This window comes from Neodiprion pinetum, chromosome 3 (genome assembly GCF_021155775.2).
Source record: "Neodiprion pinetum isolate iyNeoPine1 chromosome 3, iyNeoPine1.2, whole genome shotgun sequence".
Lineage (NCBI taxonomy): Eukaryota > Metazoa > Arthropoda > Insecta > Hymenoptera > Diprionidae > Neodiprion > Neodiprion pinetum.
The window spans coordinates 36,395,971-36,421,282 of NC_060234.1; the positions used below are offsets into that span (position 1 = coordinate 36,395,971).

The 25,312-nt window shown below is 35.8% G+C and overlaps 5 protein-coding genes across 17 annotated transcripts in view; 1 reads left to right on the plus strand and 4 right to left on the minus strand.

Annotated features, from left to right (window-relative positions):
* Positions 1–4,533, minus strand: LOC124215139 (HIRA-interacting protein 3). 4 transcript variants are annotated; one of them, XM_046618161.2, is made up of 6 exons: positions 4,377–4,512; positions 4,075–4,226; positions 3,537–3,864; positions 2,544–3,266; positions 550–799; positions 1–233 (listed from the first exon to the last, which is right to left on the minus strand). In XM_046618161.2, exons 3-6 carry the CDS (start codon positions 3,846–3,848, stop codon positions 109–111), a joined length of 1,410 nt encoding a protein of 469 aa, XP_046474117.1. In that variant the 5' UTR covers positions 3,849–3,864; positions 4,075–4,226; positions 4,377–4,512; the 3' UTR covers positions 1–108. The 4 variants fall into 4 exon arrangements, with proteins under 4 accessions (XP_046474117.1, XP_046474119.1, XP_046474118.1 ...); XM_046618163.2 differs by having other exon boundaries at positions 4,070–4,226; XM_046618162.2 differs by having other exon boundaries at positions 4,050–4,226.
* On the plus strand, positions 1,567–24,753 carry LOC124215149 (uncharacterized). Of its 5 annotated transcripts, XR_006882285.2 has the most exons (5): positions 5,122–5,349; positions 5,594–5,783; positions 18,898–18,981; positions 22,801–22,911; positions 23,070–24,141. XR_006882285.2 is itself a non-coding variant. In XM_046618189.2 (4 exons), the coding sequence occupies exons 2-4, from the start codon at positions 22,873–22,875 to the stop codon at positions 24,598–24,600; spliced, it is 387 nt and encodes a 128-aa protein (XP_046474145.1). In that variant the 5' UTR covers positions 22,084–22,222; positions 22,801–22,872; the 3' UTR covers positions 24,601–24,753. The 5 variants fall into 5 exon arrangements, 1 of the variants encoding a protein (XP_046474145.1); XR_006882287.2 differs by lacking the exons at positions 5,122–5,349; positions 5,594–5,783 and adding an exon at positions 1,567–1,638; XR_006882286.2 differs by lacking the exons at positions 5,122–5,349; positions 5,594–5,783 and adding an exon at positions 11,999–12,493.
* LOC124215137 (uncharacterized) lies at positions 6,904–12,913 on the minus strand. Of its 4 annotated transcripts, none has more exons than XR_006882283.2 (10): positions 12,253–12,913; positions 10,913–10,985; positions 10,411–10,756; positions 10,108–10,258; positions 9,868–9,918; positions 9,193–9,373; positions 8,797–9,113; positions 8,207–8,475; positions 7,894–8,122; positions 6,904–7,817 (listed from the first exon to the last, which is right to left on the minus strand). XR_006882283.2 is itself a non-coding variant. In XM_046618157.2 (10 exons), exons 1-10 carry the CDS (start codon positions 12,361–12,363, stop codon positions 7,790–7,792), a joined length of 1,638 nt encoding a protein of 545 aa, XP_046474113.1. In that variant the 5' UTR covers positions 12,364–12,908; the 3' UTR covers positions 6,904–7,789. The 4 variants fall into 4 exon arrangements, 3 of the variants coding, with proteins under 3 accessions (XP_046474113.1, XP_046474114.1, XP_046474115.1); XM_046618157.2 differs by having other exon boundaries at positions 8,012–8,122; positions 12,253–12,908; XM_046618158.2 differs by having other exon boundaries at positions 8,012–8,122; positions 12,335–12,903.
* Positions 15,646–21,902, minus strand: LOC124215136 (uncharacterized). 2 transcript variants are annotated; one of them, XM_046618155.2, is made up of 12 exons: positions 21,772–21,902; positions 21,465–21,569; positions 20,859–21,045; positions 20,544–20,704; positions 20,213–20,394; positions 19,350–19,500; positions 18,964–19,032; positions 18,681–18,864; positions 18,318–18,610; positions 17,798–18,069; positions 17,610–17,717; positions 15,646–16,936 (listed from the first exon to the last, which is right to left on the minus strand). In XM_046618155.2, exons 2-12 carry the CDS (start codon positions 21,561–21,563, stop codon positions 16,927–16,929), a joined length of 1,716 nt encoding a protein of 571 aa, XP_046474111.1. In that variant the 5' UTR covers positions 21,564–21,569; positions 21,772–21,902; the 3' UTR covers positions 15,646–16,926. The 2 variants fall into 2 exon arrangements, with proteins under 2 accessions (XP_046474111.1, XP_068990839.1); XM_069134738.1 differs by lacking the exon at positions 21,772–21,902 and having other exon boundaries at positions 21,465–21,765.
* sax (type I BMP receptor saxophone) overlaps positions 23,752–25,312 on the minus strand; it is a 4,993-nt gene continuing 3,432 nt past the window's right edge. For both annotated transcript variants that reach the window (XM_046618152.2, XM_046618153.2), the window contains exon 7: positions 23,752–25,249. In XM_046618152.2, coding sequence (XP_046474108.1) covers positions 25,112–25,249 — 138 coding nt within the window. In that variant the 3' untranslated portion in view covers positions 23,752–25,111. The remainder of the gene's footprint in view (positions 25,250–25,312) is intronic.

The following is a 25,312-nucleotide window of genomic DNA, read 5'->3' on the forward strand; positions in this document are numbered from 1 at the left end:
TTGTAAGATCCACTGTAAATGCAAATAACGACAATGAACTTAGCCAGATATATTTTTTTTTTCCGTTTCTTTTTTTTTTATAAAAGATAACAATTTTTAAATTCTATTCTATTCGGTATCACTGTCACAGACAGGCTGGATGCGCTTTAAAATCTTGCGAACTTCACGGTGTTTAGTAGGCGTGGGAGTGCCCTCTTTATTGCCCTCAGATCTTCTAGATCGAGTAACACGCCCTACAAATGACGTAAACGAAAATGATTGAGATATAATAAGATAAATGCACGCAAAGTGCATGTCAGCCGATGTAATACATTATTAGTAGTTGGAAAAGAATATAATGAATATTCTACAATTGAATATATTGATTCTGATTGGAACTTTTTTTGACTACGAGAAGATAAGTTTCAGTAAAACATAACAATCCTCACAAATGATAACATAGTTCATTGCTTTTGGATTACAGTAGTTAGAGGAAGATTATTAAATTAAACTATATGCGTCTTCAGCATTAACTATTAATAATCAGGGAATAATTTGTGCCTTACAAACCTTCGCTTATAATATTGCTTTTGTCTAGTTCAGCAACTTCCTTTTTCGCCGCATTTTTAATTTTCAACTTTTTACACTTCTCCAAAGTTGGCCTTCCTTGTATTCCGTTGTCTTGTAATAGTTTCTGCATACGTATTATCCGTTGCCTGTTAGATGTGCAACCCGACCACAGATCTTGATATTTAACACGTATACCAGCTGTTATTATATATTTCTTCAGCCCTTTTATCTTCTTGTCGCTGTTAGGATCCTATAGTAATTTAGAAATTTATATAGGCATCAGCTTATTCTTAATAACAACCTCCTGTTAATCATGAATCTTATTCATTAGTATTATGTAGTAGCTTGATATACAGATACATACATGCATATAGATATAAAACATAAAGCTGAAAGCAGAAAAATACTGAACTAGGTCTTGCATGACGAATTTTTATATATATATATATTGAGCAGAAAACCCTAAAATAATCAGGTCTTTTCTTTGTAATCATACATATATTGAAGCAAATACACCAGATTGAAAGCTACAACAATTATGATGTCGCCCAAGTAGTTTTCTACGCGCTTTGTTTTAGCTATTTCATTAGCTTTAATACAGATTATGCATTTTGCATTGCTTTTGTTGCAGTCTTTCATATCGTGGTCTCTGGTACAATACATGCAGTCTTCGGCAGTATTTGACTATGTAGCAGTATCTGCAGCAGTTGTAACATCTTATTAGATTGAACTTTTCGTACACTGAGTGAATGTCCCGCCTCAGGTACACTATTTCGGCATTGGTCAACTTCTGGAAGATGTTAGGACTAACTTGTGCATAAACATTATAGCTTTGACTGCCACGACTTGTAAGATCTTATGTTTTGCGCCAACTATTGCTTGAACACATGTTACTCTAATAGTCCTCTGGTTTTTAATTTATTACATCTTACTACCATCAGCTATATTTCCGCCTCACTCACTTATATGGTATTCCTAACATTTTTGTTTCAGGTAGTGCTAAAATTTTTGTTATAACCCGAAAACTTGTTCTCATACCTTTATTTACCTCTTCTTTGCTGTTACAAATTACCTCAACTGCTTCAACTCGTAAGTTTGAAACCGTCTTTAATTTGGTAGTCAGAAAATGCGCGGTGGTTAGCTAGGGCTGAATAAATATTGTACAGACTTTTAATCTAATTGTGATGCGGGCTTTGAGGTTATGTTCGATAAATTATTCAATTATTAATTCATTTAACGATAGTAGCTACCACAGCGCACTTCTTATAATGAGTACGATCATATCACGAAAAGTTTCACATCAAACAGATGTTTCATGACAAAATAGAATGGATTCTCATAAATATTATTAAATCGGTATTTTGTCTTTTGAGGTTATGTAACTCAATAAGTCTTGTCATTCCATGTACCGTAATTTTGGGTACTTTTTTTTTTTTATATTACTTTTATGTCCTTTTGCTGTGTCCTGGCATTGACACACCTCTCCTAGTACTTTTGTCCAGCCAGTTTTCTAGTGTCTCGACTTTTTCACTCAGTAATGTTTTCCTTCGTTTCGCTATCAGCTCAATGATTTTAATTCGATTTTTTGTTACTATATCTCTACCACTGTTTGTGGGAGTCATGTTCTCGCAGCATCTTGATAATCATTTGCTAACAATTTGGTCCTTGTGTTATCGCTCACAGCATCTCTTGTGGTATAAGTTTCCATATATAACACATGTATAAGTTGCAAATCTCTTTTTTCCACAACATTCATACCGTATTTTACTGTTATTCTTTAAAGAATATCCATCTGACACAGCTGCCACTATGCTATATGAACTTGGCTGATATTTTCTGATCTTTAGATATATTTATGCATTAAAAAATCAACCACAATCAATTGCATGTACCATAAAAAATCAGGTTTTTCAATGAGAAAGAAAATATACGACCTGATTATTAATGCAATTTTTTTTCATGCAAAGACCGAATTGTAGATACAAACTGCTTACCTGATCTTTACTCTTCCGTTTTCCATTTTTCTTATTCTTATCATCACTGTCATTCATATCATCAGCTTCATTTGAGCTTTCTGAATTACTTTCATCTTTCTGAGATATCTTGTTTACATTCTTTGCAGACCTTTTCTTTGCTCTATCTGCTAGATTCATGTCTTCATCTTCCGATTTAGATTTTTCAGAATCAGAATCAGTCTCTGTGACAGATTTCTCAACACTTTTTCGGTTTATCTTAGGCTTCGTTTTTCGAGGCGTTACCTTTTTAAGAGTCGCAGCCTTCTTCAACTTTTTTTTATTCTGTGGACTGTAATCTTCGTCATCTGAATTGCTATCCAGACTATCTTCCGATCGTGAACTGGTAACTTTCGTAAATGATTTTCTCTTTCCTGTACGTTTTTTAGTTTTCACGTCGTTCTCCGTAACTTTCTGATTGCTGTCTGACTTTTCTGCTTCAGATGAGCCAACTTCTAGCTCGGAATCATTTGGTTCTGCTGTGACAATTATTGTTTTTGGTCTTGGTTTAGAAGCTTTTTCTTCATCGTTTTCGGAACTGGAGGCTTCTTTGTCACTTGCACATTCAACTGAAAGTTCCAGCCCATCTACTACTTCTGAATCGATACTTTTCTCCTTCACCGGTTCATTTTCTGTTTTTTTATCGATTTTGATATCTTCTTCTTTCATCATATCTTCGTTATTTTTGTCAATTGCCTCAACTGGCTGATCAAAAACAAACAATATTAAATATAGTTCAACAAGATTTTCTTCCAATTGATACAACCACGATAAATAATACAATTTTGCTATTCAATTTGTTATTAAATTGCAGTAAAACAAATTATGATGAAGACAAAATTGGTAAATGCTAGGTTAAAACGTTTGCACCACTTAAACCCTACCCCACTTTATTCTTCCATAAAAACTAAATGAACGAAATTTTAAATGTTATATTATTACATTTTTCCGAGAATGACCATTATATGTTATTACCTCTGGCAACTTTACGGGAACTTCATCGTCTATGATTGGTTTGATGTGATCATCGGTTTCATCAGTTTCACCATTCTTATGTTCGTCATATACCTTGTTGGTATCTGTATGTTCTTTTGAAGGTGACGTATCACCATTTGTTACCTGAGCAATTGCATCTTTTTTACTGTCAACAGGCTCTGAAGGTTCAACAGACTCACTACGTGGTCGTTTACTTGGAAGGTCGCATTTTTCATCCCCAGAATTATCGTCACGCATTCTTTTCCCAGTTGTCTGACTTTCGCCGTTATCACTTTTGTCAGAATCCATCATCTTCGGTTAATTCATGCTGCAAGATGAACCCAAAAATGATATAGCATTTGAGTAGTAATTAAGTTGGAAAATAATTGCAGTGTGTAATTGAACTAAAAATTAGGGGGCAGCGAAAATACACATGTCAGAACTGCAGCCATGCTTATCCCTACGTGTAAGTTGTACGTTTATATGGATGGATAAGTTAGGTATAATAGATACATGTGTGTGAACATAGATACAATACACGCGGTTCAGTTTCATGGAGTACGGGAATAATTATGACAAGTGCTGCACTCCGCTGCGCGTAATTTGATCCACGATGCATGTTGTTAAAACCAGACTGAAGTCGTATTGAAAGGTAATCAACGGCCTTGAAGTCTTGAATGAAAACGCACACTGTTACAAGGTAAATAATAATGCTTAATGGATGTTTACAGTCATTAACGAAGCCTGACTTGATTGCGAGTAATTATCGAAGTTCTTCATACGGCAGATTGTATAGTAAGTCGTGTAAATTACGGTGAATAAAAGTTTGTAGTATCTTACCAAATTTCACGCCAAATCAGTAGATACAATCGTGATTAAACACGGCTAATTTTTTTTTTTGGCGCACGATGTTTGCGCGGGTAAAAACTACGCGGTAGAGGACGACGATGAGATGGTCATTGGCCGGTGCGTCCATAGATAACTCAGTACCCAGACTCGGTATCAACGGCTCGTATGCCAAGAAAACCAAGTAAACGCGTGGCGTCAGCTATGAGCGTTATGAAAAACAGATTTGTAAGTATCGAGAGGAGCATTGCGCAGTGAGCTATTGTATCTGCAGTAAACGATTACGCGAACCTGGAATGCTAACGCGATGATACGAAGTCTTCTTATCAATCAAGTGGCAGCTTTTGTTCGAAAGTTTAAAAGTTTTTAACTTTCAGTACGTTGATTGAAGGTATCTAAAGACCGACAGCCCTATTTATAAGAAATGTTATGTATTTATAAACATTTGCACAAAGCCAGATGAGTATGAAGGTTTTAAATAATTGCCTGATACGAATAAATATTTTAAATGAGTGTGAAAAAAAAGTCTTGTGCGTAGACATAGGTACGAGAGAGAAAGTTTATCGGCACTTGCCGGTAGCTGTTGGAGCCCTTGCTCGCCGAGCAGTTGGCTTGTTGATTGGTTGCTGAAAGATCACTTGACTCGAGCATCATGTACTGTATGTATGCATGTATGTATGTATGTATGTATGTATGTATGTATGTATGTGCATACATCCATATCTCGGGCTGTTTACAGAAGAGCAGTTTATTCTTTGTGAGCAATGTAACCACGTGGAAAATTGTTTTGAATTTTTTTTAAACTGTTTTTGAGGTTTTCCGATCTAGTTTTTGTTATTTACATTTTGAGTGTTAACATATACGCATGATTTATAGTGAAGTGAATTTATTTAAAAAAATTGATCCTCAAGCAAATCTTTTCTTCAACAACGGGTTTACTTGCTATGGAGCTAATATGTCTGTTTAGGTATTCTGTATGAATCTGATGTCAATTAATATAAAAAATTTACTTCAACCATGTGAATTAATGTTGGCTGAATTAAAGTTACATAAGAAAAAAAGATCATTTGAGTAATTTAAGATGAACAGAAACAAATTGCTTTGTTTAGAAATATAAATTTTTTGAATGATTTTCATTAGCATATTTAAAGTGTATTTGGAAAAAAAGGATGAAGTTTATAAATTAACTAAACTTTATTACTTTATTATAGTTACGTTACACATTATTGTTGCTTGAAAGAACAAACTGCCCCAAAATATTCTGCACCTCCCGAGGTATGCACGTCCATACATGCATTCATACATGCATACATACATACATGCTGTCTTGAGTCACGTGATCTCTCAGCAACCAATCATAACTCGGCGAGCGAGGGTCTCAACAGCTGCCGGCAGGTGCAGGTAAACTTTCTCTCTCGTACCTACATCTACGCATAAGACTTTTCTTCGCAATTAAAATATTTGTTCGTGTCAGGTAATTACTTAAAACCGTCGTATTCGTCTGGCTTTTTGCAAGTATTTTCAATGTTAGTGAATGAATCTGCTATAAAAATTAGAGAGCCTGAAGTATATTTTTTGCGTATACAAATAAAACTAATTCGGGGCAGTCTGGTCATACTTTAAATCCGTCCAAATAGTTTGAGATTTTTATTTCTGGATTCTACAAATGCGAGATTAGAAAATTTAAAAAATTCCAAAGTGCCCAAAGAATATTTTTTGGGATTAATTTTTTTATTAATCTCATATGCTGCGCAGTAGCAAAATAGCCAAAAACGCCCCTCCACACTCTTGCCTCCAGATTCAATAACATTGATATAGTCATTGATATAGTCACCCTTTTTTAATTTCGAAGCGCCTAAAATACCTTCGCCAAATTCGTCACTAGCTCTCGGACGCTGTGGGTAATTCTGTTACTCTGCACTTACCGACCTTTCTGTGGGATATTAAATCGAATCGGCATAGCAGAACACTACAATTTTCCCCCAGCCCTTAGCACCCCACACCATGCCCTTGCCCCTCAAGCAAAGTGCCAAAGACCATAAGACGTTTTTCAACTGAGTACGTTTAAACCACGGTCGTGTGTAAGACCGTGGTTTAAACGGCGATGTTATTCCGGTTTTACTATGGCTGACGTAGTAATACCGGATTTAAAAATGCGCGTAAATAGCGCATTACAGCGGTATAACTACTTAACCCGGTGTAATGCGCTATTTACTTGCATTTTTGATTCCGGTTATAGTACGTTGGCCATAGTAAATCCGGAATAACCGCGCCGTGTAAACGTACTCACTGATACACCTATATGCTAACATGTCCGTGCCTTGACACAGATCTGACAACTAGGCGGGTGGCGCATGTGCCCAAACGTTGATAAAATTTAGATGACACACTTGCCGCAAGAGTAGCTAGTATCGGTTGAGTAGCATACTTTCTCTGTTTCTAATACTATCTCTTCTCTCTTTCTCCCTACCCGAAAATCTATCATGAATTAGTATGCTCCAATAAACATGCGAGAAACTAGTTCGATTGTATCAAAGGGTTTATTTACACCACGTTTTTCATGTTTACAATAGCGACGATACACGAAATTGCGATTCTTAAAACTTATCGGTTCTCCGGGACAAGCGGTGTGATGGGTAAGCGAGCCCGACCAATGGTTCTCAACGTCGTTCTCACTAATATATTTTTTTTTAAATTTCAGAGTAAAGGTTTTGGACAAATTACTAATGTAATATGCATCGTTTGTCATCTAATCTCTTTTTCCAAATGAAGTGAATTGAACTTCGCTATTATACAATTCCAAAAAAGTATTTGATGAGCATTCGCTTGAGGATCATGTGTAAAACCTCGTGCAAAACACATCACAGTTTTTACTGTTATTCGCAAAAGATACAGATAAAGATCTTCATATTTTACGACCATCTTCTTAAGAGCACCGTTTACCACGTAGATAGTTTTTCATTGAGGTGTCTACATTTTTTGTCTGTGGTTTTGACAGTAAGCGACATTTCGCCGCATACCTGATGCCTGTTACGTACCGCCATAAGCGCCCATGTATAAGAAGTACAACGTCAACTATTAATTACTCGGAATCTATGTAGACTATTCATCTGAGGTTTTGCGTCGCTTAACGTAATTAATATCAGTCAATATTATGTAAAAACTTGAGTTTCATGACTACATTTTAATTTTCCCCACAAAGCTCCTTAACTTTATAATTTACCAATATACGTATAGTATAACTTCAATCAATATTTTATACGCAGTAGTACTTCACAATTATCTACCAGTTATAATAAACTAATGAAAAATAGATTATTTCTAAACTTATGTATATCGTTCATAGATGAATTAAATATGTGTTTTATGCCCGTTGTAGCATTTCTCTACGATACAAAATTGTACAGTCATTTCACTGGAGGCATCGAATCACAGCTGTAACAGAGAAACCGATTATTATTATCGTTTCCCTGAATGGGAGTGATGTAAATTGACTTGCTGGTTGGTTTACATTGAAAACTGATGAATAATGAAGCAGAAGAATCGTGATATCCTGGTTTACATAGACACTGATCACTACATTACTTTATGCATCGGCGACAACGAAAATTCAAATTGAAATATCTTACATATCCTTGCATAGGTCTTCAAAACGGTCGGGAATGGGATAGCGAGCTTGTGGCGAGACCGCTAGTAATGGATCATCATCACAGTCATTGTCAACTTTGAATTCCTTGCACCTGTCAGTACAATCGTTTACGGATCGAGCGATATACGGTTAATTTTAATAATACTAACGACTTAAGTTATATGCTGTTACTAACCGGACAACAAAGTAGCGTTGATATTGGGCGATTACATTTTCAGATATACTTATAATATGATCCAGAGCGAATAAGAATGCAGGGTTACGAAAGTCACGCGCATACTCTTCTTCCTCTTCGTCAGATTTAGAATTTTTCAAAAGAGAACGGAGTTGCGGGGTATCGATCCAAATTACTTTACTACCTTCCCTTAGAATCTGCTCAGTCCATCTAATAGGGCCCATATCCGCAATTGTATTAGCATCTTCTTCCGACTGCAAGTCATAAACCTGTAATCCACGCAGTTGAAGCATATACACGTTATTTGGATGGTGATTTCGTTTCGAGGAACTTTAAAGACATACGTACGTTTCTATTACTGGAAATAATAAACATACCGGGGTTTTCGGTGAAAGGCCCCGATGCTAACGATATTGTGTCCGCAGTTAGGAAACCGAAGTTACATCTTACCCGCCGTAAGTATATCTGATTTCACTTTGGTAACCCATCTGCCGGCGAGACATCGTTTCACGTCGGGAGCCTTCACTGAAAATTCCTGGTATAATGTTAGTGTGTACCCCGCGTTGGGTTATTGCGCGATGAGAACTTACGTGACACTGACACTTCCGCTGTATCTCATCTCGAAAAGTATTCATTTTAGCCATGAAATCAGGTGAACCCTTCGCGTACATTAATAGAATTTGTCTTGATTTTTTTACGTAGTCTAGGTTTATCATTACTCCTGATATCTGAGGTAATATATGTGTCGTCGAATTCTCTGCACATTTAATGACTCCACATTTCCATATCCAGTAAAATAGTATCAATATTATAATGACACCCAGTGCTACGTAACCAATAATCGGAAGAATCGTACTCGAGGAAGCCAGGACATCCTCAGGAGGAGTGCTATTCGCGTCCTGAATACCTGCAAATTATGAATCTTGCAGTTTTATATCGATTACTCCAGATCTAACGGTAATCGTTTTGTCGTTTGCATTTCCCACCGTGAGAAATCACACCAGATTTGTATGCAGGTTTCCAGCAATTTGTGTAACGGATTATTTTGTATGAGCATCTGCTATTACTCCGTGCGTACATGGAGTAATACGAAGCACTTCCTCGTTTCAGACCAGTCCATTCAATATCTGCTGTCCATCTTTCGCTGCCAGATGTAGAATTACAGTCCTAGAAACATGTATTCAGTTATTATAGATATTAACATACATACGTGTCGGTTATACGGCAAACGCGGTGGTATGTGTGATAATAATCTCATAAGTATGGTTGAGTCGTACAGTTTGATATTTAATTCTCAGATTGCAAATCGGATGCCAACTTTTATTCTCTATGCTATACCTGTAGTATGCCTGTGGAATAATATCAAAATTTGTTGTTCAAAAATATGTCGCAGTAAAGTTTTCTGAAGAACATTAATTTTTGACGTTATTTGAACCCACGTCTAAGAACTTGGTGAAAATATTCAATTCAAAAATAGGTAGAAAAGTACTTGTTCCATGAAACTTTACTGACAGATAATACTTCACGAAAGTCGAAAGAATTTTTAGTCTTACCCACGTGTCCCATTAAGGATAAAGGTATCAAATTAATGTCCAAATTACCCTCATTTCTAATGTACTTTACATACGAGCCGTTATATTCTGAGGAAATGTAAAACTTACTCGAATCTTGAGTTTAGGAGCTGGGAATGGATAGTCACATCGGGGTTTATCCTGAAAAATCATAAAACTGCTTTACTTTGCTAAATTATATTTTTCGTTCAAAATTCGATTGACTTAATCTGCAGAAATTAATTTTTCCAGTAGCAATAGAAAAAAAAACCGAAACCATGGAAGTGTTGACAGTAATGTAGCACGAACTATATCATTCGTATAGGTATACTTTCTTGAATATTTACGCACGTGAATTGAAAAGGTGCACGATTGGGTTGGGTGGTCTTTACGTTCCGCGCACATTTCACTGGGTAGGGCTCCAGTCGAACACTCCCATAGATTAACGTTTACTTCGTAACATTTAAACGGTATTGATAGCTTGACACGATACGTTCTGCTCCTAAAATAATGCGGAAAAAATATTTTACTGTACACAGATTGTGAGGTGATCCTTATTATCATACAAAGTATTATTAGTCTATACATCAATAAGCGATATAACTAATCTAGTGTGCATTCCATATTATCATTATTAAATACTTTACGCCTTACGCTGTGGAATCCTCGGGTAAGAATACGCCATTACTGTGCTTGATTTTTGTATCAATGTAAGGAGTCATCGTCTTGTAAAAGGTAGGGCCTTTTACCCAAGTTTTACATTCTTTGTTTGACAGTTGAATGTAATAACAGCCAGTAAATAAGTTTGAATACGATAGATTCTGATGCTGGCTTTCATTCTGAAAGTAAATCGTCTGGTTCACGCAGTGGTATTTAACAGTGTTAGAAAAACTTGAATTTGGTTTATCTGCCGGACAATCCGCTTCATTATCAATATACGGGTAGGCAAATATCGAGACGTTGAGATCTTCTTGTATACTTTCAAACGTCACTTCAAGTTCTAAAATTGAACACCCCAAAGATTCCATGATTATTACATTTATAGAGAGTGTTGAGTAGGAACTAATTATAAAAAGAAATAAAAAGAAATATCGCTTGAGAAATTTAACACAGTCCAACCAACTTCTTTTCATAAAATTATTCCTAAGAATCTTACGGTCTGGAACAGTTGAGTTCATACGTTGCGTGACAACAACTGGCGGATCAGTTTTTTCCAACGGAATGGCCTTCTGTGGGAAGTATTTAAAATGTTTATACGACTAATCACGCAGATGTCTATATATTTAAGTGTTTGAGTTAAAATTCTATCGTATGCAACCATCGAGAGAAATTCCTTTTTTACCACCCTGGTATCGTTCATCTATCAAAATTCCTCTTCAAATAATGTTTTTTGAACTATTTTACGGCTGATTTATTGTCCGGAAAGATAAATGTCTATGATAAGACACAGAAAAAAAAGATGTAGCAAGTAGCATGAGCGATTGAAACTCAATATATCCGAAATAAGTCTATCAAGCAGGATTGCGGGCGTTCATTCAAAATTTAATTAGTTAAAATTCGTTTTAACCTTAGCTTACACTAGGAGTCACCGAGAATTTTCAAAATCGACAAAAATGTCTACGGCACGAATGTTCGTGACCGGAAAAACGGTCAAATTAGTACGCGGCATTGGGTGAGCAGTAACATCTTTCATTCTAGACGCAAGATCAGCGAACTGTCAAGAGTGTTGCGTGCGCAAGAATACTTGTAAAGTCAGTTGTAAATGGCCCAACTTCGCCAAGTCAATCTGGACAGAATGCGCGACGGAATCGTTGGAACTCTGTAGAGTTTTGCTAGTTTTATGAAAATTCAAAGAAAGTTAAAATTTTTTTTCAACAGCCTCCCCAAGATTGGAGAGATATACATGAATTATTGGAGAATTTTCGTCTACGCCGTTCGATCACGATAAAATGTAAAATTCAAATTCTTATGCGCGGACGCTTATTTGAAAGACGCAACGAAGTAATGAATTTTTAATTGAAAATAATTGGTTGAAAAGTAGTAATTCGAAAAATGAAGTACCGGAACTACAGAGATTATATTTGGAAAGTCGCATAAAAAATTTGAATAGCTTCATCTGCATCGTTTATGAATAATCATCACGAACGTAACTAAAGTTGTTAGTTTAGACAAAATTCCGCGCGGTGTAGTGCGGTTCGATAGCAGCCGAAATCATTCTCCTTTGTTCCCTTGCAATGCCAAAACCAGTGCATGCCCCTAATGATCGCAAAGTTGTGCTTTTTTTCTGCCACTAATTATCACATTGAGCGCGGTAATGATGCGCACCAAATATGTCGAAATATTTATCGCGTAGGCCTAATCTTGACTATGCCCAGAAAACTAGCGAGTGATATTATACGAACGGTAAGAGTTGTGGTGCTCATTTTATGCTCCTGCGCGCATTAGTTTACACATTATGAAAATCATGTAAGTGAACATTAAAACATAGTTACGTACGGTGTGTTTAGTGCATGTATATTCTTTACTAAAAGAGAGTGCACTAGTGTATACGATGCAATAAATGCAAAGGACAACTAACGTGGACACACTTGCGGTGAAATGCCACATTTCAATCACAGTTTGATGCTTCGCAGACTATATAGTAACTGTTTAGATGAGTTAAGTGTAAACTGTGTTGAACTATATGTGATTTTTATCATTGACGAATTAAGCTGAGATGCTGCATGTCAAAGCAGAGGTGAGATATAATTTTTGTTTATCATAAGCTGCACTTCATGAAGTATCCAAAGATATCACAAGTTTGACACTATTGCCTTTTTTTTAACATGTTTGCAAAATAACATTTAAATTCCACCAATTCAACTGTTTACGTTGCCCATTTTCATAGCACTAACAGTCTCATATAGTTTACGATTTCGTATGTATAGGTAGGTATGTCTGCACTCCCCACTCGAACGGCACGATGATATTTTAGGAGAAGGGGGCTTTGGATAACATTTAGATATTGGTTCTATAAGTTGCTTGAATACTTTTAATACAAAGATTTCCAAGTCAAGCCGCGGTATCCGGTTTAAATTGTTCTTGATTTGATTTAGAAGACGGCACGGAAAAAATTGATCAGTACAATAAAGACTACCCTAATGAGTACAGAACATAAATTTACGGTTATCGGCGATAAATAGTTCGTTTCACTGTGAATTACGACTTAAACTTTTGAGAGCACACAATCAGGAGTTAGATATAATTAATCAGTTCTGTTGTGCCGAAAGCGGCCTCCGGATATTGGCTGACACTACTTTCTCCCACAATAAATAAAGCTGAAGGGTGTTCAACGGTTCATCCGCAGTTAACTACGGCGGATCACAGGGAAACTGCTTTAGGTGCGTCGTTTGAAAATTTCCAACTAATTGTAAAACACGATGCAACATCAATGCGGTCATGGTTAAAAAAAGAACTCACGAATCCGTTTCAAAGTAATAGTGAGGCGTGTATTTAATTTGCTAATAACGCGATTAATTTCGGTCTACTTCAGTCACCGAAGTCACAATATTAGCGTAGTACTATAGTAGCTTCAATTAGCTGCGAAGTACTTGTTTTTAAGCAAAATTTTTAATTTTTCTTAAAATTTGAGACAACTACAGTTACTACTGTTTCTTTGTTTAAAACCATATTACTTCGGAATACACGGTCTTTAAACCGAAAACCAACATTAGTGTATCACCTGCAGATTACCTAATTATTGTATAAATCATGTTTCGTTCATTAGCTCATGCATGTAGCGTGAGCTTCAATCTCTACGTGAAACAGACCTACAAGGGCAATTCTTGAAATATAGGTACCTACAAGACAAATGTAATGTCACCTCAGCGACATTATTCTCGCTCTGTTTTCTCACCCTGTATAAAGTCATCTATAGACAATAGTTTTACTGTAATTTTTGGGTGATTTTTATCCCTGAAACAGTTTAGTCTACAATTGAACTACGTACATTTCTTCATGTATTTATCACACCATAAAAAACATGGAAACACACAAATCGACGCTAAATGTGGTCAACAGCTATTCCTATCGCCAAGCTTACATTATGCTTATCTACAAGTGCAGATATTTTTGCTCGAAGCGGATCAACTTCCGGCGGACGCAGCAATGCTCCCGGACGTGCGGTTGCGTTACGGGTCTTAAACCAACTTCATTGCGATACAATTTCGGTTTCGTTTATTCCATGCCATCGAAAAAAAGTCAAGTTTCTCGAATTTCCAACATTATATTAATTCACCTCGAGTATAATTTACAAAAAAAAAAAAGAAAAGAAAAAAATCATTTAATCCATAGTCGTTTTAATAGCACGAAATACGGATTCAGAAACTACGAAGCTGGCGAATTTGTATGGTAGAATACAATATAATAAACTTTTTCTTCTTGAAAATCGAAATATGAATAAGTTATTTCGCACAAGTTTAGTGATTGACGTATGAATCAACGGTTCCGATCTATCGTGAAAAGGAAAACAGTATCTCATCAGCATCATGAACAGTATTCGTTTGTCTTTCCTCTACTGTTCCTCCTGACTGTTCCCATTGCGACACTCCGGCCACGTGCACAGCAATAGTAATGAAAGAACGAAGCAGAAATACGAAATACGGAGAGTAACACAGTCTTTCTCAGGACGCTGGGAATAAACCATGGGTTGCCCAAATATTTTAAACTAGCTGGAAGAACGTTAGGCAATGAGGCGGTGAGACAAGTCATACAATTATATGTGATAGAAAAATAATCATTTATTCGGGAAGTGAGCAGATTATATGTATAGATATACATGTAATTGTAGGAGCTATGATGTTGGGTTTTTAAGAATTAGCCACAATTTTAAGTGTATCTGGGAGAGGATAGTGCAGTGTAGGTTAATGCCACTTTATCGGATGGTTCCTATTATTTTTTACAACGGCCTCCTGACAAACGGTATATGTTAGCTTGAAAACCTGGAGGTAAAGTGACGCTTATATTGACTCTCGGTTAGATACACCGTAACAATTTTTCGCTATTCTCGAAAATTATATGTTGACTCTACTGGGCGAATAATATGAATCTAAGACGTGAATTTAACTACTGATGATCTGTTGTTTTAAAATTATGTAGGGTGACCCCCAATTGCTCATCTCCAATTAGTCTGCCTGGACTCAATGGCATAAACGATAGCGAACGCTACCGTAACCCGTATGTGTCTACAGTAAACTTATATACTACAAGTGTACTCCTGAGTTTTGCTTATATCGATGACATCGAAACGTAACGTTTAGAGTAAATTCAAACGATTTTGACAGGCAGAAAGACCGCAGTACGATACGAGGTGCGTCACCCTACCAGGTTATAAGCAGATCTGATTCTGTCACACGGACATGGCCCTATTTATTTATAATAAGGTGTTAATTTGTTTTGGGAGGGTAGCAAGTGAGTCGGTGCCGCGTGACGGAGATGGAGAGAAGCTTGGCTCTGTCAGCCGTGGTATATATTGCTCCGTGGTCCAACAGAGCGCTGTTTTACCCCATGCGCTCGATTGTTTGCCGATCGGCGGAACTAACAGTGTTGCCAGATTAGGAGAATTCTTCCTAAATTTAGGAGGAATTGGAAGTTTCCAAAGAAAAATTGGGAGGAAAAAATATCTAGGCGTTTTTTCAGCAGGAATTTGAGGAGTTTACGCTTCGCTCGCCAACTTTGCAGTTTGTACTGCCTTTGTCTGTTATCTTTCTATGCGACAAGTGCTGATATTTCAGATACAGTGACAGCTTATTCTGAAAGGTGGATTTTATTTCTACATGCCAATTATATACGTCATATTGTAGAAACTTAATTCAAGATCGTTATGTCAGTTCAAAATTTTAGGAGGAAATTTTGATCCACGGAGCTATTTCATATACAGCAAGCGTATTCACTACTGCAATCTGAAACCTTTGACGCTTTAACTCCACGGAATTGCTCTAGACAAAACCGGCTACTACAAAACACTTTTCTAGGGCTCTGCCAAGTTTACTAAATAACTTTTTCATATTATCGCGAATTCAACCAGCCAAAATAATTGCCAGAATGTTTATTATAAATATCTGAATAATCAGTTCATTTAATTTATTACACAGAATTATTAAAATAACTTCATGGAATTACACATTCTGTTTTCAACAATCAATGTCTGAAGTGTCAATTACTCAGTAAGTTAGTCCTAAGAATTATTGGGTCAACGACTATAAACTTATGGTGAACAATCCTTTTCAATAAATATTTCCTGAACAAAATAAATTAGATCATCACTAGGGCCTGGATTAATACGCAAATACATATTTTTCATTTAAATCATTTTCATTCCTTATTTGGTTTTGTACATAAAGTATGATGTTTGGAGCCAGAAAATGCAGTTTCTGTGTACCATATTTTAGTTTTTTAAGCCTATAGTCTATGTACATATTTTTTAATTTCAAACACATATTTACCGGGCTCTAGTCTTCATGGTCCAGATGACGTGATCGTGGGACTTGGATTAGATTCAGTAAAGTATAAACATTTGGCAGTTTGACATTTATACCGTACAAATTTCATGTACGTATAATAGTTATTATGAATATTTGATGCAAAAAAATTACACAAGAACATTTATTATTACGAGGTGTAATTCTGTTCCAAAGAACAATAGAATAAAAATTGAAATGCTTCAAAACTAAAATGATTTCAGGTAAGTACAAGTTGGAAAAACTTTAATGTTGGTAAAAGCCCTAATTACTTAATTAGACATGGAGTTCAGAAAACTGCAGTATTCAGTAATTGTGGAAGATTATTCTTTGTGATGAATAAAAAGTAAATGTTCACATGACATCACTGACCCACAGTATGAATGTAGATTAGATACCGTATTATGTACAATGATCGACCCTTGATCTTTGATAACCATAAATTCCTGGAACATTTTCAACATACGTAAATTAGAGGTTGAATGATGTCGCGATTCGTGGCTAACCGCATATGCTGTTAGACCAGATATGCCCCGTCAGATTTAGAGTTCTTTGGTGTCTCACATGACACTGAAAACGTTACACGTTATATGTGTATATTTCTGGATGTTAAATTACATACACGTATTGCAATTCTGTGTCCAGGCCAATTATCCTTCTTCATATACTTACTTCACGGCTTCCTACGTTGGAAAAAAAAAAAAATCGGTCAGTTTAATTTTTCTTTTTGGAATTATATGTTGTCTGATTCATCTTCGTTATTCAATTTTAATCTTTTAACAATTGATTGGAGTCATGAGAGTCCAGTGCAAGCTGATTAGAATCTACCACAAGATTACGTTGCTAGCATTGTAATAATTATTATGTGAAAAGTATCTCAATATCATTTTTTCCTAACTCTGTAGCTTGCATGGTTTTTTACAATGTACCTTAGAGATCAGATCGGTTGAAAAGATATTAGAAATAATATTCAAGAGGCAACAATTTTGTTTCCACAGATATTCATTAATGAAAATTTGAATATTGGATGTTATTTTACGTTTCTAAGACCAAACTATAATTTAAAAATAGTGCCAATTTGCGAATCTAATAATAAGGCTTCATCCATTGGTCATCAAAAATACATTTCGGATCTGTAACAATTGTCCTGAGAATTTTGCTTTCTCATGAGAAAACCGTTATTCTTTCTCTTTCCACACCTCCACAATCCTTGACTAATTGAAAAATTCCCTGACTTTTCCTCAACTTTCCGGTTTCCCCTGACCAATGACCACCATGTGATAAGCAAAAAAACGTGTTCGTAAATATCGTGTGTTACCATATTACGGAATAAAATCAAAATTAGCATCAACTCACAGATGTGAACACAATTCATCAAAATGCTCAGGTAACAGAAAACGCGTATGCGGCGAGATCACGGCAAGTGGGTCATCAGGTCCATCAGTCACTTCGAAACCATTCCATCTGGTGCATATTTTCAACCGATATTATTCATACTGATCGACATGTTATTATTGAAAATATGATTTGTGACAGACACTAACCGGACAATAAAGTGGTCTCGATATTGTGTGATTGGGTCCTGATATAAAGTTTTGGATGTAGCAAGAGCAAATGGTATTGAAGTATCACGAAAGTCATCTATATAGTCCTCGTCTGGCTCTACATACGACTTATCATTTTCCACGAGCGAACGGAACTGTGGAGTATCAACCCAAATGACCCTACAGCCATGTTTTAGTAAGCGGTCAATCCACTCATTAGAACCAAATTCAACATTCAGATCATTGTCGTCATCTGATTGCAAGTCATAAACCTAGAACCATGGTAAAAGCATTGAGGTATATTATGTCGCAATGCGTAGCATTGAACATGCTGTAATCTGGCTTTAATATCGAAATACTTATTTGGAAACCTGACTCATTATTTACTTACAACAAAATCCTTTACAATGCGAGGGAATACAAATAAAATTGTTTTTATTCAAATGTTTTCAACACCACACAGAGAACTGTATTATTTTGAAATAGAAGAATTTTAGAACAAAGTAGGGATGAAACTTACCGAACAACCGCATCTTTCTTTTAAATTATCTCTGAAAGATCTCATTTCTTCCATGAACGAATCCGGACCCTTTGTGTAAATTATTAAAATTCTGTTGGGCTTTTCTTTGTACAGTAACGGACTTATTGTGTTGAAGGGTACATCATTCACCGTATGGCTTCTTGCATGTTGGATTCTGAAAAATTTGATCATCCAAAAGAGCAATATTACTGCCAGGAGAACGCCAACTGAAATTAATGAAAGCTCATCAAGATTCCATTCATCTTTAGGCTTTCCAGGCTTCTCAAAATCAGCTGCAATTAAGACAATCAGATTCATTAATTGTATCAATTCCTGGTCAGCATAATAACACGAATATCTCACTTAGATAGAACCTCCCAATCAGGGCATAATTCCTCCATTGTCCCACCTTAAGCCATAGATCCCTACATTGTTTTTGTATCACGGTTTGTGAGAATTGTGCAAAGTAACGGACATCACCTTGTTTCAGTCCTTCCCATTCGACCTTAATGCTCCAGGCACCATTCGTTAGATTCTCATGGTCCAACTGTGTGCATCAATTGTTTGATTTTGATTTTAGAATCGCGGAAAATGATGGGGGAAACTGGTTCAGATAAGAATATTTTTTGAGGAATATAACACTTACTGGCCATGAAAGACTAAGGTTTGTGTCACTTTTCTTGCATATTGGTTTATTCAATTCTTTTTTTTCATTCTGTGAATACGAAGAGTTAAGTTAGCCATACATTATATCATGTCGTAAAAAGTGTCGGATACACACGTCCATTCCTTATTTCATTTACAACAAAGAATAGACATCGTATACAATTATGACCTAATCAATTGTCCCTGTGCGTAATGTAACATTCTACACATGTACGGACTCTCAGATTGATTTTGATACATTGAAGGCCACCTATGGCACCTGTTTCCCATTTCAAACAGGTGGCAGCAGACTACAGCAGTGCCCTTCAATGTTTCAGAATCAATTTAAGGATCTATACAATGAATATCAGAGTAGTCGTACGTTACCATGCGCACATGGCAGATCTGTGTTGCCGGTGATGTGATGGCATTCAAATCACTTTCAGTTGCGAACTTTTCTTTATCAATTTCCCACAACTCAAGATTCAATTGCAAACAGGTTGTTCGTATGGTCATATGAAAAGGTAACGCTCGACTCCTGAAAATAACATTACACGGTTCCTTCTTGTATCTAATATTTTGTATCATCATTGACGTTGATAAATATGAAAATCAAAACTATTAAATAGTAATCTAAAAATATTTTATCAAGGAACTATGCGGGTTTGTTATGAAATATTTAGCCAAGCAACATTCTTCATTGTCGTTATAATGATGTATTGTTTAAGTCCTCAATCCAAAAGAAATAAAAATTTTATTCCTAGTATTGATGAAGTGGACTCTTTTTGCACATAGTGAAGACGCGCAAATTCAAAAGTTTCAATAAATTGGAAAAAGAACTAATATAGCAGCTTTTGTAAAATTGTAGGTTCTTCAGTGCAATCAGAAACAAAAATCGAAAATGTGAAGTATACTTCTACACTTCTACTACAAAACGGGAAGTGTGCCAGGAGTAATTTTTTTTCATATAAGAAAATTGTTGTTTGAAATTTGTGTCAATAAATACCAAAGGTAATTACCAAACGCAACTTGGATAGACACAATTGGTACACTAAACAGGTGTAGGCTTCATCGCATATTAGAAAGTCGACATCACTTGCAGGTAATTATGTTAGGCTTTGCAAAATTGATGCCCATAGTTTCTTAAGGTCGGTATATTATTTTTCAAAATTTACGTGAATTTATCCAGAACAGATGACAGTCAACAATGCAACCAACACTGCACATTGTGTAAATCAATTAAAACTCACGTTAAAGCAGCCGATTGCGAAATATTTTCAAAATGGCATTTCAAGGTTGTATCATAGAGAGGATATGTGGTATTGTAAAAATATGGACCCCACAACCAACTTTTTTCTTCTCTATTTGTCATGACAAAATAATAACAGCCAGTAAATATGTCGATAAATGTACCATTAGCAGGCACACCTTTCTGAAATAAAAAGATAAGTTGAAAGAAAAACAAAATCAAAATACAAACTGAAGAACCTAAGATCTTGTATTAATGACTTGTTGTCTACAATGAGCGTTTAAATTAATATCGACTGTTACATATACAGCTACACATCCTAAATTACCCACTTTTATAGACAATGATGAATCCTCTGCTTTAGGCGTATTTTGGAGCAGATTAATATCTTTTGTAGGGTCACAAGGACATTCCTTCTTATTCTTCACATGTGGTTTCGCTAGTAGAGTAAGATTGAAATTTTCTCGTGGACTTGTTACATTCCAATCAATTCCTTAAGACAAATATAAAAACAATGAATTTAATCACTATGTGAAATGAAATATTTCAATACTGAATCATTAATCAAGATATAATTAGTATATGCACAAGTGCGATTGGCAATTACATTCCAACAATATGTATATCTATTAAAAAAAATGTCATACCGCTAAAACCAGCAAAATCTGTGTATTGTGTAGACTGTTGGTGTTGAAGCCAACTGGGTGGCTCAGACGACTTGGGTTCATAGTCACACTGATTATTTTGGTTCAAATTTGCCGAACTGGACTGACTGTCGAATTTAAGCTTTACACACGTACGCTGTGGCGGACTGAAGTTCCACTCTCGCCAAGTCTAAAACGAGTAATCACGTCTGGGTAGAGATAGTTATAAATTTGACAGTTACAGCTTTTGGCAAAAACGAATTAAGGAAAAATATTTCACAACTCTGACCACCTGATGCAGTATCAAATTAGTTTGATTATAATATATATGAGGCATTCTTCACTTTTTTTTTATCCTCTCGGACCTGATTCATAATTGGTTATATTGCAGTACTACTTAAAAGTACTCTCTATGAATTTTTTCAGATTTTTCAATTTACTCGTTTCGGAAACGTTTTTTTTTTTTAAGCCTGTATATCGTAAAAGATTGCAGTCGGACAAAAAAAATTGCAACAGAATTATACTGCGTCTAAAAATTGTTATTTTGTCATACAATTATTTTACATAAATTTAGAGAATAGAATTTAAAAATTTAAATGTAAATAATACATTATTATGTCCAGTTTCCTTGCCATACCCTACATCAGCACACACACGGAGAATTATCCAACAAATCCAGATGGAAACAGTCAAATTTCTCTCCCTCATTATTCACTGCAAATTCAAACACTGGCTTAACGTTATATTTTCCTGGCATCAACTAAGAAGTTGGTGTATCTATTTGTCAATGGTGGGAGGTAATAATAATATACGAGTGAAGATTATCAATTACGTTGGGGGATTTTTATTGTTTTACACTTCACGCACGACTTGAATGATAAATCGAAAGAACCTAGTCTTCGCTCTATAATCGTACCTGTTGCACGCGAGTGTGTGGCAAGCGTACTTGAAAGTTTCGCACGCCACTTTGGTCTGGATTTTGAGGGGCAGAAAAATACTGCAGTCGGCAATGCGAACAAAATACGTGACCCTAGGCGACCCGGTATTAAAACGCACCTGGTGGCGCTTTCCTTGCTTCATTGGCAAACCTATTGGTCAAAAATTCCATGGCAGAACATGACTACCCGTAAAAATCTAGCCTAAGTGTAAATAAAGCCGAAGCTAGAATTACTTTTGGCGCATCCTCGTTAGAGAGGAATAGCCGCAAGAAAAAGAAGAAGAAGAGGAAGAATTATTTGAAACAGAAAATACAGTTTTTACGAGATATGTGGTGAAAACAAGGCTAGGACCATCACTGGGCGCTTGTCTATGATGATCATAGCTTGGCAGGATCGTAGGATGAAAGAATACAAATAACCATCTAATTGGTCAGTATTTATAATCATCCGATTGAATTTCTCCGAATCTAATCGTGTAATCCATCGTAGTTCGGGCCCGATCGACAGGCACAAAAGAAACAATTATCTCGGCGTGCGGCTCCATCTTGATAGATGTATACAGGTGTATACGTAAATCAGTACAGCCCCATTGTATATACGTCTGAACGAAAACACTCCAACATATTTCTGCGTGCAATGAAAATGAATTTGAGTGTTTTCGTTCACATTTTGCATGTAGAATGTGGCTGTTAAGCACTTTTTCGCGATTGAGATACGTGGACTTCGATATATACGTCACATCTAAATCGACGAGGGCATGGACGTGTGTATTATCTAAATATATTTAGGACGTTATTTTTCCTGGTCACGCTATGTCCACATCGAGGAAATAATGATTATCTGTACACTTTTTTTTATGAACGAATATTGTTTGTCTAAGTTGAACGCAAGTACTCTGAAGCTTGAGATTGCATGTTACGAATTACTTCAGCATTACATTAACCTTTGGCTCCAAAATAATAAAAATAATTGCTCATATATTTTTTGCAATACTGTAATATTTTTAGGAACTGAAGGAACCAGAATAAAGGAAAACCAAATCAGACGTAATTCTGACCAAGTAACGCAATTACTGTACGATGCAAAAACAAATGTTATCTGCCAAAGTTCAGAGTGTGGTTAGTATATGTTGCCTATTGTGATGGTTATACAGTCGTACATATCTGGTAATGCCTACCGTCATTTGAACTACGCGTTATTTCTCTTTGCATCCAGGCTAATCTCGAAATATTTGAATGACTAAAAATATTGAATATAATTTGTTGCATTTTTACAGAACAAGGCATTGGACTTACTTAGATCCAGGCAGGAGAGTCAAGCTGCGAAGAAGCACAGAAAGATTTTAAACAGCATAGATGACAGAACTAAGTTTCATTGTTGTAGTAGTAAAATGCACAACAGGCGCAATCGTAAGACAAAGAAAGTGGCTTCGTCAGGATTTTCTCATGCCTTAATAGCCACTGAAATGAGAAAATGCCTAATGAGACATGACTGGGCTCATATAACCGAACTCTTACCACTCTTGTTAAGAGGGCATTCAGAAACAGAGCCACTCATGTGGAGGTATCTGATTATACAAATATTGTACGGTACCAAAGGTAATTTGGCAATGCTTAATCATTTCCTCGAAATGTCTGTGCGTACCCAAAGTTCAGATTTTCTAAATGTGGTATTAGCACTTCCCGCTCAAATAAAAGAAACTGACTCCATGTCAATTGAGTTTGACAGTTAACGCTATAAACTTGAATCATTTAGAACAATTAGGTATTACAAGAATATGAGAATAACATATCATGCCACATAAGTGTTTTCCGGTATCTGAATTAGAAGTAATTGTTTGTGGAAAATAACGCTTTACCACGTCAAAAAATTACGGAATTAGCGCAAATAAATGAATGCCTCATATTTTGACATGTGTTGTTGATGAAAATGGGAAATTCGCTAATTATTCGATTACACATTATATACTTGTATATTACTTATTTTCGTACATTTTTTTATGATAAACATAATAAAAGTTAATATTAATACAAAGATACTATTTACAACGACTCTCAATAGATCATCGACGTTTCCAATAATATAAACTATGTAAGTGATGCGCACAACAATAGGGCATTATGTACACGTGTTGTAGCAATAAAAATATAAAAACAACCACAAGGTAACATATAAAATACAGTTAAAGACTGTCCGAAAAACGTTCGGACTGCCTTTCATTGATTACCTACGTGAAATCAATTTGTACATACAAAGAGTACCTACAAAATGCGTTTGTATTGACGAATTCAAATTCAGGTACAAGCTATGGCAATTTTACAGAATAACTATATTGAACAGCAACTGAATGATGTTCGAAAAATTCGTTCTTCATCGTGCAAGTTTATTATTGACTTCCAAGTAGCTGTGAAAACTCAGGGTGGTCACACAATTTGAATTTGGAAATTCTGTTTCCCTGACCGAAATTACGCTTTTCCTCTGACTTCTTGCTTGGGTTTATCGCATTTGGAAACACTTTTCCTGTATTTTCGAAAATGTTTGAAGTAAATATTTACTTCATTAATAGAACGTCAAAGTTTTGGTCTGCAGCATACATGTTGTATGCGTATCATCATTCTGATCTATACAGATAAATCATAATAATTGATCAAGTGCAGGAATTCAAAAGATAAACCAAAAACTCGAGCGCATATAGCAGACAAGAAAATTGACAATCTTCCAATTTAAATCATCAATAATATTTGAAAAAACAAAATCCTCTAATATATCCCATTTTTCCAGGTTTTCCAGATGAGTGGCCACCCTGAAATTGATTACGCACAGCAGACCCAGTGACATTTGAAGAAACAGGTCATTCTCAGCAGACATCTATCTCACAACTAGTTTCATTCATACTGTTTTCTTAGCTGGAACCAAGGTACAGCTCTGGTTGGAAACCTTAAGCTTGTCTTTCGCAACTACGTACAGTTAAAAAATTCTTCCATAACGTTGCAGCAGCTTGTAACTGATTTATAGACATGATTTATACATTATTACATCACAAACTTAAGATTCTAATTGATGCTATTTCTGAGTAGCTGTACTGATAGTTTTAACTGCGGTTCAATGGTGTAATGTGAAATAAAATTCATGAGATAGTACTAGAAGACTTGCAAGCATCGCCTTAATATGTGGACAGACGATATTTTCTATACTCTCAGAGGTAATGACATAAAGTTTCATACTGGTTGAAAAAATTTGACATGAATAAAATGATGATTTGATGAAATTATAGTAATAATAAATACGTGTGTGAGAACTGGTAGGTGAAGTTACCAGTCAGTCTAGGGGCAAATGAACATGAGGGTCATTTGATGCCAGCTTCACAAGCGTTTTCTTCACTCTGAGTACCGGGAGACGTGCAGCAGGTTTCCCATGCCAACACTCGCGAATCAATTTTCCCATTCCAGCGAGAGTCTAAGAAACAACATGAATGTAGTAAATTGATTTTGTTTTTCTATTGCAGTCAATAAAATACAT